A 12,934-nucleotide genomic window follows, 5' to 3' on the forward strand; every position below is an offset into this window, starting at 1 on the left:
AGATAAAATCCAATACCAGGGTCCTGCGCTTGAACAAGGGGGACTACAATAGAATGAGGGAGGACTTGGCTAAAGTAGACTGGAAACAAAGATTTTACGGTGGGACAGTTGACGAGCAGTGGAGGACTTTCAAAGCAATTTTTCAAAGTGCTCAGCAAAAGTATATTCCAGTGAAAAGGAAGGACTGGAAGAAAAGGGGTAATCTGCCATGGGTGTCTAAAGAAATAAGGGAGGCTATCAAATTGAAAGAGAAGACATACAAAGTGGCCAAAAACAGCATGAAACTAGAAGATTGGGAAAACTTTAAAGGTCAACAGAAAGCCACAAAAAGAGCTATAAAGAAAAGTAAGATAGAACATGAGAAAAAACTAGCACAGAATATAAAGACTGGTAGCAAAAGTTTCTATAAATATATAAAACGAAAAAGAGTGGCTAAAGTAAACGTTGGTCCTTTAGAGGATGAGAAGGGGAATTTAGTTATGGGATATGATGAAATGGCCGAGGCATTGAACAGGTATTTTGTATCGGTCTTCACAGTGGAGGACATTAATAATATGCCAGTAATTGACAAAGAGACGAACGTAGGTGAGGACCTGGAAACAATCATTATTACGGAAGAGGGAGTGTTGGGCAAGCTAATGGAGCTAAGGATTGATAAGTCTCCTGGCCCTGATGGAATGCATCCCAGGGTACTAAAAGAGATGGCGGGAGAAATAGCAGGTGCACTGACGGTAATTTTCCAAAATTCGCTGGACTCTGGGGTAGTCCCAGCAGATTGGAAAACAGCAGATGTGACGCCACTGTTTAAAAAGGGAGGTAGACAAAAGATGGGGAATTATAAACCGGTTAGCTTAACCTCTGTAGTGGGGAAGATGCTTGAGTCTATTATCAAGGAAGAAATAGCAGGGCATCTCAATAGAAATTGTCCTGTTGGGCAGACGCAGCATGGGTTCATGAAGGGCAGGTCATGCTTGACAAATCTTTTGGAATTTTATGATGACATTACGAGCAAGGTGGACAATGGGGACCCAGTGGATGTGGTGTACCTAGATTTCCAAAAGGCCTTCGACAAGGTGCCGCACAAGAGGCTGCTGCATAAGATAAGGATGCATGGCGTTAGGGGTAAAATATTAGCATGGATAGAGGATTGGTTGACTAACTGGAAGCAGAGAGTGGGGATAAATGAGTGCTATTCTGGTTGGCAATCAGTCACTAATGGTGTGCCTCAGGGATCGGTGTTGGGACCGCAATTATTTACAATTTATATAGATGCTTTGGAGTTGGGGACCACGTGTAGGGTGTCAAAGTTTGCAGATGACACTAAGATGAGTGGCAGAGCAAAGTGTGCAGATGACTGTGAAATTTTGTAGAGGAACATAGATACATTGAGTGAGTGGGCAAAGGTCTGGCAGATGGAATACAATGTTAATAAATGTGAAGTCATTCATTTCGGTAGGAGTAACAGTAAAAAGGATTATTACTTGAATGGTAAAAAGTTGCAGCATGCTGCTATGCAGAGGGACCTGGGTGTCCTTGTGCATGAATCGCAGAAGGTTGGTCTGCAAGTACAGCAAGTAATTAGGAAGGCAAATGGAATTTTGTCCTTCATTGCTAAAGGGATTGAGTTTAAAAGCAGAGAGGTTATGTTGCAGCTGTATAAGGTACTGGTGAGGCCGCACCTGGAGTACTGTGTGCAGTTTTGGTCTCCTTACTTGAGAAAGGATGTACTGGCACTGGAGAGGGTGCAGAGGAGGTTCACTAGGTTGATTCCGGAGTTGAGGGGGTTGGCTTATGAGGAGAGACTGAGTAGATTGGGATTATATTCATTGGAATTCAGAAGAATGAGGGAGGATCTTATAGAAACATATAAAATTATGAAGGGAATAGATAAGATACAGGTAGAGAGGATGTTTCCACTGGCAGGTGAAGCTAGGACAAGAGGGCATAGCCTCAAGATTAGAGGGAGCAGATTTAGGACTGAATTAAGAAGGAACTTCTTCACCCAGAGGGTTGTTAATCTATGGAATTCCTTGCCCAGTGAAGTAGTTGATGCTTCTTCAGTAAACGTTTTTAAAGCTAAGGTAGATATCTTTTTGAACAATAAAGGAATTAAGGGATACGGTGAGAGCGCGGGTAAGTGGATCTGAGTCCACGAAAAGATCAGCCATGATCTTATTGAATGGCGGAGCAGGCTCGAGGGGCCGGACGGCCTACTCCTGCTCCTAGTTCTTATGATCTTATGTTACCCATTCTTAGTTGCTGTGTGGTAAGTCATCTTTTCAGTCTTTTGTTGATGAATGGGAAGACATAAATTGACGGAGACAAATGAAGGGCTGTACAATGAGTTGTTGGTTGGTTATAGGACTACTTTGTGTCAGTGGGATTGTGGATGGTGGGAGGAGAGTGGCTGTGATTTTTGCATTAGTCCAGCTGTAAGGGAATCTCTGGCATCCGGACAGCAGTGTGAGCAGTTGGTGCATTGGAGCGTTGGGCTCACCATCTTCCTCATGTACCACATTACTCATTTGTGTGATAGGCAGAATGTCTTTTTGGCTTGACGGCAGCATCCTGTTAGTGGCGAACACGACACGTGTTGCTACTGCATAGTTCTGCCTATCACCCAAATGAGTAATGTGGCACATGAATTTCAATACCACGTGATACTAGATATATAGGCTATGCATCCTAAAGACTAGCGGATCGTATCAAACAGCATGTCCCTTCTGCTGTTCACAACAGGCAAGGTACAGACTGTACCCAACCAGCCCGTGCTTACAAAACTCAAAACACAGTGTCCAACATTAGATGTGATTCCGCGATATTAAGTTCGAAAGTTCTGTTCATGGATGTTAAATACCTGGTAGTTGAAGGTAATAGGGTGAACAGGTGTTGGGTGTTGATTAGTTAATTTACTCAAATGTGTATATATAAAGAGCCAGTCAGCACTGGCTGGTTGTTGTTAGGAGTGTGGCAAGCAATAAACAGTCTCCATTTAAGCATCCTAGTCTCAGTGTCTTCTTCACAAACAGGCTTGGAAGTTTCTTTATCACGCGATTGGACAACATTCGCTAAATAATCCTCAGTGTGCTCAGAACTGCACTGGCAATTTAAGATTGTCAGTTGGACTTGTAGTGTGGCGCTTTTGCGTGTACTGGAAGCTACATATATTAATACACAGGGCCCTGTTCATTGCAGACAGAAAGAACATGTACACACATTGTGCCTGTTTCAGTTAAACAAAATAAGTGACAGCCATTTGCTGGTTCATTCCTCAGGACAATGCCTTGATCAATCAGAGTCAAGCTGCTTGGTTTAAATTTCAAACAAAGCTTGACAGTTAAATTGTATTCTTCTTTGGCCTCCTTGGCTCGAGAGACAATGGGTAAGCGCCTGGAGGTGGTCAGTGATTTGTGGAGCAGCGCCTGGAGTGGCTATGAAGGCCAATTCTAGAGTGACAGACTCTTCCACAGGTGCTGCAGAAAAATTTGTTTGTCGGGGCTGTTACACAGTTGGCTCACCCCTTGCGCTTCTGTCTTTTTTCCTGCCAACTGCTAAGTCTCTTGGACTCGCCACACTTTAGCCCCGCCTTTATGGCTGCCCACCAGCTCTGGCGATCGCTGGCAACTGACTCCCACAACTTGTGATCAATGTCACAGGACTTCATGTCGCGTTTGCAGACGTCTTTAAAGCGGAGACATGGACGGCCGGTGGGTCTGATACCAGTGGCGAGCTCGCTGTACAATGTGTCTTTGGGGATCCTGCCATCTTCCATGCGGCTCACATGGCCAAGCCATCTCAAGCGCCGCTGACTCAGTAGTGTGTATAAGCTGGGGATGTTGGCCGTCTCGAGGACTTCTGCCAACTGATGCCAAGTATTCTCCGGAGGCAGCGAAGATGGAATGAATTGAGACGTCGCTCTTGGCTGACATACGTTGTCCAGGCCTCGCTGCCATAGAGCAAGGTACTGAGGACACAGGCTTGATACACTGGGACTTTTGTGTTCCGTGTCAGTGTGCCATTTTCCCACACTCTCTTGGCCAGTCTGGACATAGCAGTGGAAGCCTTTCCCATGCGCTTGTTGATTTCTGCATCTAGAGACAGGTTACTGGTGATAGTTGAGCCTAGGTAGGTGAACTCTTGAACCACTTCCAGAGCGTGGTCGCCAATATTGATGGATGGAGCATTTCTGACGTCCTGTCCCATGATGTTCGTTTTCTTGAGGCTGATGGTTAGGCCAAATTCGTTGCAGGCAGCCACAATCCTGTCGATGAGACTCTGCAGACACTCTTCAGTGTGAGATGTTAAAGCAGCCTCGTCAGCAAAGAGGAGTTCCCTGATGAGGACTTTCCGTACTTTGGTCTTCGCTCTTTGACGGGCGAGGTTGAACAACCTGCCCCCTGATCTTGTGTGGAGGAAAATTCCTTCTTCTGAAGACTTGAACGCATGTGAGAGCAGCAGGGAGAAGAAAATCCCAAACAGTGTGGGTGCAAGAACACAGCCCTGTTTCACACCACTCAGGATAGGAAAGGGGTCTGATGAGGTGCCGCTATGCTGAATTGTGCCTTTCATATTGTCATGGAATTAAGTGATGATACTTAGAAGCTTTGGTGGACATCCGATCTTTTCTAGTAGAACATAGAACATAGAACAGTACAGCACAGTACAGGCCCTTCAGCCCACGATGTTGTGCCGAACCTTTAACCTACTCTAAGATCAAACTAACTACCTACCCTTCATTCTACTATCATCCATGTACCTATCCAAGAGTCGCTTAAATGCCCCTAATGTATCTGCTTCTACTACCACTGCTGGCAGCGCATTCCACGCACCCGCCACTCTCTGTGTAAAGAACCTACCTCTGACATCTCCCCGAAACCTTCCTCCAATCACCTTAAAATTATGCCCCCTGGTGATAGCCCTTTCCACCCTGGGAAAAAGTCTCTGGCTATCCACTCTATCTATGCCTCTCATCATCTTGTACCCCTCTATCAAGTCACCTCTCATCCTTCTTCGCTCCAATGAGAAAAGCCCTAGCTCCCTCAATCTTTCTTCGTAAGAGATCCCCTCCAGTCCAGGCAGCATCCTGGTAAATCTCCTCTGCACCCTCTCTAAAGCTTCCACATCCTTCCTATAATGAGGCGACCAGAACTGAACACAATATTCCAAGTGTGGTCTAACCAGGGCCTTATAGAGCTGCAGCAGAACCTCGCGGCTCTTAAACTCAATCCCCCTGTTAATGAAAGCCAACACACCATATGCCTTCTTAACAACCCTATCAACTTGGGTGGCAACTTTGAGTGATCTATGGACATGGACCCCAAGATCCCTCTGTTCCTCCACACTACCAAGAATCCTGTCTTTAAGTCTGTATTCTGCATTCAAATTCGACATTCCAAAATGAATCACTTCACACTTTTCCAGGTTGAACTCCATCTGAAGAGACCATGTCTGCTGACGAGGTCAAAGGCTTTGGTGAGATCAATGAAAGCAATGTAGAGGGGCATCTGTTGTTCACGGCATTTCTCCTCTATCTGACGAAGGTAGAACAGCATGTCAATGGTCGATCGCTCTGCACGAAAGCCACATTGTGCCTCAGGGTAGACGCGCTCGGCCAGCTTCTGGAGCCTGTTTAAAGCGACTCGAGCAAAGACTGATGAGGAGTTTCCGTACTTTGGGATTCGCAGGTTGAACAACCTGCCCCATATAAACTGGCATAAACTGGTGCATTCTCCATGGCAATACTTCTACCAATCAGAGTCCACTTGCCAACCAATCAGCACTCTCTTCTCATATAGTATAAATTTGTTGCTTTCCCTTATATTGGATTTGTTGCTTTCCCTTACATTGGAATTCTTGCGATTTGTCCTGATGAGTGCAAGTCAAAAGTCTTCGACAAAATTTTTTTTTTTTATTTCCAAAATATACTTTATTCATAAAAATCTGTAAAAATTACATTGCCAAACAGTTTCCAAACAGCACCCAAAAAATACAACCATTGCAAGGGAGATCAGTTTTCTTCAATACTGTCATGAGTTTCTTCCCAACCCTTCCGTTTCACAATAGTCATGTCAATTACAGTTTTACATTTACAGCAATTGAGTCTCATTTTCAGCAATACTCAATCCATCACCCTCTTTGTCCCTAATAGGACATACTCCACCTCTTACTATCCGCTTACTATTTTGATGCTGGTGGAAAATTTTTGGATACCATTTTATGTTAACTGCCATTCTATTCTCATATTCTCTCTATGCCAGTCTTATATTACTCTTCACTACCCTTCCTAACTTTTTGTATTTGGCCTAGTTCTCACTTGAAAAATCACCTGACATGCATCAAACAGCCTCTTCTTTTGTTTCATCATATTCTCTATCTCCCTTATCTCCATGGAGCCCTGGCTTTTGTTCCCCTGCCTTTCTCCCTTGTTGGAATGTACGTAGCCTGTTCCTGAAACATCTCCTCCTTAAAGATCACCATTATTCCATTACCGCTTTTCCTGTCAATCTTCGGTTCCATTTAACTCTGGCTAGATCCCCTTTGATCCCATTGAAATTTGCCCTCTTCCAATTTAGATTGTTCCTATCTCTTCTCCAGCACTAATCCAAACCTTATGATATGATGATCACTCTCAGTGTTAATAAATGCAGTGCATAGTTGAGGCCCCAACACAGATCCTTGCAGGACACCACTAGTCACATGCTTGCAATTAGAATACCTGGAAAAAAGGTACGTTTTTAGGGCCTCGCCGGGGTCAGTTGGTTGGGCCCCAGCGAGGCAAGTGGGAGTGATTTCGGAGAGTGTGTTGTGCGTTGGGGGCAGTTGGGGCTTCGGGGGCGGCCCTAGTTTCATCAGGCGGGCTTTTCTTTTTAGAGATACAGCACTGAAACAGGCCCTTCGGCCCATCGAGTCTGTGCCGACCATCAACCACCCATTTATACTAATCCTACACTAATTCCATATTCCTACCACATACCCACCAGTCCCTATATTTCCCTACCACCTACCTATCCTAGGGGTAATTTATAATGGCCAATTTACCTATCAACCTGCAAGTCTTTGGCATGTGGGAGGAAACCGGAGCACCCGGAGGAAACTCACGCAGATACAGGGAGAACTTGCAAACTCCACACAGACAGTACCCGGAATTGAACCCGGGTCGCTGGAGCTGTGAGGCTGCGGTGCTAACCACTGCGCTGGCCGCCAGCCAAGGGTCTAATGCCCATGGCGGCAGACGGAGGCCCTTAAATGGCAACTAATTGGCCACTTAAGGGCCTTTATTGGCCTGGGACGGGCGGGCCCTTACTCGCTGCCGCTCAGCGTAAATTTGCAGCGACGGCGGGAGCAGGTTGGCAAGGGCTCCTCCAAACTCCCACTCCATTTTACGCCCCTGCTGCCACCAGCCCGCTCTTTTCAGGGGGCGTAAAATTCCAGGCATGTAATTTCCTGACAACAGATGTTTGGCTAACTGGTCTATAATTCCCTGGTTTCCCCCTCTCACCTTTCTTAAACAGCAGAGTGACGTGCAATTTTCCAATCTAAAGGAATGGTTTCTGAATTGAGGGAACCTTCGAAGATTATAGTTCGGGCAGTTGAAATGTTCTCGCCTACTTTAAACCTTGGGAAGAGAACCATCTGGGCCTGGGGATTTGTCACTCTTCAGTGCTATTATTTTCTTCATTACTGTTATTTTGCCTACGTTGATTTTGGTGAGTCCCTGTCCCTGATTCAATATTAGTATCCTTGGGATTTCAAGCATGCTGACGGCTTCTTCTCGGTAACTACTAACACAATTATTCAACATGTCCATCATTTCTTTATTTTCATTGACAATATCACAGTTATCAGTTTTCAAGGAGCTCCTGACACCCTTTTTTTCAATTGTAAAAAAATGTCTTAATTTTGCTATCCCTTTCAAGTTTCTTTTCATACTCTAATTTTGTTGCTCTTAACATCTGTTTTGTCACCTTTTGCTGTTCTTTGTACCTTTCCCATTTGCCAGGACCTGTGCTATTTTTTGCATTTTTTTATTCTTTTTCTTTTAGTTTTATGTTGTTTCATAGCTCTTTAGTCGTCCATGACTGATTTATCTTGACAAGCGGAGCTCTAGCTCCTTAGGGTTATCAACTGGTTCTGTATCATATTAAATTCTTTTTTGAACATCTCTTATTCATCTTCTGTCATTTTACCCATTAACAGACTTGCCCAGTTTACTGTAGACAGTCTGTGTCCTATCGCATTGAAATCAGCCTTCCATAAATCTAGAATCTTAGCTGTTTCGTGTTTCTCTTTTACAAATACTACGTTGAGCTCTATCGTATTATGATCACTATTACATAAATGTTCATACACTATTAGGCTGTAAACTAAAGCTGGCTCATTACTCATTACTAAATTTAATATGGCATGCCCCCCCTTGTTGGTTCTAGGGTGTCATGGTCTACATTCTGGCTGTCCTTCTGATAGTCTTTATCCTTATTTTCGCAGGTAGTGAGTACATTTTACCTGTCGAATAAGATCAGTTTCTGCAAATCCTCGCTCTCTATCTCACCAGGGTTCCCCTTACTCTACACACCATCAGTCACACCACACCCATTCTGAACCTAAATCTCTCTAAAAGATGTGTTTGAAGTCTGGAGCAAACAGTCCAGATACTGCTCTCCCTCCCTTATATGTTGGAGTTTCTCCAACTCACACTCCAACTCAATGACTCTGAGACAGGGAAATTTGAGACAGAGACATCCATTGCAGATGTGTTTGCTTGGAAAAGTCTCACTGTCTATAAACTCCCAATTACTACAGTCCAGACACACAACCTGCTCTGCCATGTCTTAGTCTATATTATTTAGATTGACTTTTTTAGTTTGATGTAAGTTTTCTTTTTCTACACACTAACTTGCACTAAGCACTCAAACACTGGACAAAAATTTTAAAAACTTACTGCCTCAAGCTTACACAAAGCACTACAAGTATTGGAGGCAAAGATCAGCACCTCTTTCCTCCTTTGCACTGAATTCCCAACTTTCGCACTGTCTTTATGCTGCATGCCTTTTGCATCTGCCCTGTGCATCAGCAGGTACTGATTAATACTTTAAAAACTTTTTGAGCCATATCAAAAAGTTGCAAGTGCTGACTCAGCTTTCTGCTCACATTAATTAGTACCTATTCAGGCAGCTGATTGATAGTTAACTGCCACTGACAGGCAGTTTCTGTTAACTAGCTTGCAGTTTCTTTCACAGTTTTTAAAGTTCTAAGTTCAAAATGTTAAATTGAATTTCAGTTTGAATATGCTCATCAATACTTAGCAAATTACAAACTGTTAAACTCTCTTTACCTTGCAAGCCTCTTATGACCACTGTGATTATAGGGTCGAGAGACCTGCTTGCGGGAGTAAGCACTAGTGCTGAACCTGAGAAATTATCCAGTCCAGATCTGTGAAATTTGTAGCACACACTTCCAATATGTGTCACTGACATGGGTCTAGTAATGTCAGGGTTATATTACTGGACTAATAATTGAGACCACATTGGCAGTTTGAGAATTTGAATTTATTTATTTAAAAAATGTAAAAAAAAACACCTTTGGGCCAGGGAATTAAGTTGTAATATTAAAAAAATTACTGCAATGTTTAGTGTGGGCCGAAGGGCCTGTTTCTGTGCTGTATAACTCTATGACTCTATGCTGATTATCTTCAGACTAACCATTTGACCAATTTTTATTTTTAAAAGATCACAAACTTCAGGCAACTCCGGGAGTCCTTTGCACAGTTCAAGATTATTTTGCAGTAAGTACTAATGTATGCTCCTTTTGTCCTAATATTATACTTACATTTAGTTGCAATGATTCTTCGGATATCGAACACTACCGGGGCAGATACAGTGCAGGGTAAAAACAGGGAAAGCTGTTTCTGTCCCATCAAACACTCCCAGCTCATGGACAGCATGGGGCAGATACAGGGTAATGCTTCCTGCATACTCTCCCATCAAACACTTGCAGGTCAGCTACACCACAGGGTAGAAACATAGTAAAATTCCCTCTGTACTGTCCCATCAAACACATGCAGGGTAGGTATAGCACCGGTTAGATACAGAATGAAGCTTCCCCCACACGGCCTCATCAAACACTCCCAGGTCAGATACTTCCTTTATCTTATCCTATCCAAACAATCTCAGGTCAGGTACAGCATTTACAGAACACCACATGATGTAGTTTACCAATGTCTGACAAACTTCAAAGACTTCAAACACATGGAAGAAGAGGAGAAGGGAACAATATACAAAACCTGAGTCAGTCAGACAACAGCAGTAGGAAAATGAATCTCTTTTTATGGGTTTTAATTTGAAGGCCTGAGCTGATGATTGAAAAAGTAGGAGTTCAAATCCCACGCTGGGCTGTTGTGAATTTGAATTTTGTTTTTTCTAAAACTAAGCATAAATCTGGAATTTAAAAAAAAAATGGATAGATACAAATTAAAGCTACACTGCCCTATAAAGCACTCCTAAGTCAGGTAGAACATCGTTAGATATACAGTAAAGTTTCTTTTACACTGCAGAAGCAAAGGGTCCTAGGTCAGGTACAGTGCAAGTTAGATGCAGAGTAAAGCTCCCTCTATACTCTACAATCAAGCACTTTCAGCTCAGCTATTTCCTTTGAAATCAGTGACTACACTTTAAAAGTACTCCATTGCTTCAAACCAGCACTTGTTAATGGCAATTCGTGTTTAACTAACTTGATTGAGTTTTTTGATGAGGGTAATGCTGTTGATGTGGTGTATCTGGAGTTTCAAAAGGCATTTGATAAAGTCCACATAATAGGCTTGCCAGCAAAGTTGAAGTCCATGGCATAAAAGGGACAGTGGCAGCAAGGATATGATGTTGGTTGAATGACAGGAACAGAGTAGTTGTGAACAGTTGTTTTTCAGACTAGTGGAAGGTATACAGTAGTGTTCTGCAGGGGGCGGGACTAGGACTACTGCTTGTCCTGATATATATTAATGACTTAGACTTGAATGTAAAGGCACAATTTCAAAATTTGCAGATGACACAAAACTTGCAAGTATAGTGAACTGTGAGGAGGATAGTGATAGACTTCAAAAGGACAGGCCGGTGGAATGGGCGGACACATGGCAGATGAAATTTTTAAGTGTGAAGTGATACATTATGGCAGGAAGAATGAGGAGTGGCTATATAAACTAAAGGGAATGCAGGAACAGAAAGATCTAGGGCTATATGCACACAAATTGTTGAAGGCAGCTGGGCAGGTTGAAAAAGTGGTTAAAAGTGGGCTTTATAAATGGAGGCATAGAGTACAAAAGCAAGGAAGTTATGATGAACCTTTTATAAACACTGGTTCAACCTCAAATGGAGCATTGTGTTCAATTATAGGCATTGCACTTTAGAAAGGATGTGAAGGTTTTAAAGATGATGCAGAAAAGATTTACCAGAATGGTTCCAAGGATAAGGGACTTCTGTTACGTAGATAGATTGGAGAAGCGGTGGTAGAGATACAGGGGAGGCGGTGGTGTAGTGGTATTGTCACTGGACTAGTAACCCAGAGACCCAGGGTATTGCTCTGGGGATATGGGTTCAAATCCCACCACAGCAGAAGGTGGAATTTGAATTCAATTAATAAATCCGGAATTAAAAGCTGGTCTAATGATAGCCATGAAACCATTGTCGATTGTTGTAAAAACCCATCTGGTTCACTAATGTCCTTTAGGGAAGGAAATCTGCTGTCCTTACCTGATCTGGCCTACATGTGACTCCAGACCCACAGCAATGTGGTTGACTCTTACATGCCCCCTGAAATGGCCTAGCAAGCCACTCAGTTGTATCTAACTGCTAGCACTGTGGGTGTACCTACCCCACATGGACTGCAGCAGTTCAAGAAGGCAGCTCACCGCCACCTTCTCAAGGGCAATTAGGGATGGGCAATAAATGCTGGCCTGGCCAGCGACGCCCACATCCCATGAATGAATAAAAGAAAAGCTGGGATTGTTCTCCTTAGAGAAGAGAATGTTGAGACGAGGTTTGATAGAGGTGTTCAAAATTATGAGGGGTCTAAGAGAGTAGATAGAAACTGTTCCCATTAGTAGAAGGGTCAACAACCAAAGGACATGGATTGGCAGAAGAACCAAAAGTGACATGAGGAAAAGCTTTTTATGCAGTGAATGGTTATGATTGGGAATTCATTGCCTGAAAGGGTGGTGGAGGCAGATTCAGTTGTGACTTTAAAAAGGGAATTAGATAAGCACTTGAAGGGAAAAAAAATTAGCTTGGGAACGGAGAAAGGGCTGGGTGTGTGTTTAGCTAAACTGCTGTTGCAGAGAGCCAGCGCACGCTCCAAAGGCTGAATGGCCTCCGCCTTTGCTGTAATCAGTCTATGATTCTATGGCTCTATTCTATGATTGGCTGTAAAGTGCTTTGGGGCATCCTGAGGTCAAGAAAATCACAATAGAGATCTAAGTCTTTCTTTCTTTGCCCTAACCAACCCAAATACACTCAGGTCAGGTATAGCATGGGTTGAAATAGACTAAGGCTCCCTCTATATTCCATCAAGACACTCCGAGAGCAGCTATATCATGCATTCGATACAGAATAAAACTCCCTCTCCACTGTCCCACCAAACACTTTCAACTCAGGTACTCCTTTTATCCTTGCTGCTGTCTCTGACTCTGCCGCTTTGTTTGATGCGGCCTCCATCTCTGTTGCTGCCTGTGTCTCTGTCTCTGCTGCTGTCTCTGCATTTTCTGCTGCGTCTGTTTCTTCTACTGCCTCTGCCTCTATTGCTGCATCTGTCCCTGCTACTGTCTCTGTCTCTGTCACTGTCTCTGACTCTGCTGCTGCCTCTCTCTATTTCTGTCCCTGCACCTGCTTCTGTCTCTGCCTCTACTGTTGCCTCTGTTCCTGTTTCAGCTTCTATTTCTCTTTGCTGCTGT

The 12,934-nt window shown here is 43.5% G+C and overlaps 1 protein-coding gene across 3 annotated transcripts in view; it reads left to right on the plus strand.

The window, feature by feature from the left end:
* The window catches only part of kif9 (kinesin family member 9), a 216,860-nt gene that overhangs the window by 119,501 nt on the left and 84,425 nt on the right, over nucleotides 1-12,934 (plus strand). For all 3 annotated transcript variants that reach the window (XM_068031510.1, XM_068031509.1, XM_068031511.1), the window contains one exon: nucleotides 9,726-9,781. In XM_068031510.1, the coding sequence (XP_067887611.1) occupies nucleotides 9,726-9,781 (56 nt within the window). The remainder of the gene's footprint in view (nucleotides 1-9,725; nucleotides 9,782-12,934) is intronic.

The sequence above is a fragment of the Heterodontus francisci genome, chromosome 5, assembly GCF_036365525.1.
Source record: "Heterodontus francisci isolate sHetFra1 chromosome 5, sHetFra1.hap1, whole genome shotgun sequence".
In the NCBI taxonomy this organism is placed as follows: domain Eukaryota; kingdom Metazoa; phylum Chordata; class Chondrichthyes; order Heterodontiformes; family Heterodontidae; genus Heterodontus; species Heterodontus francisci.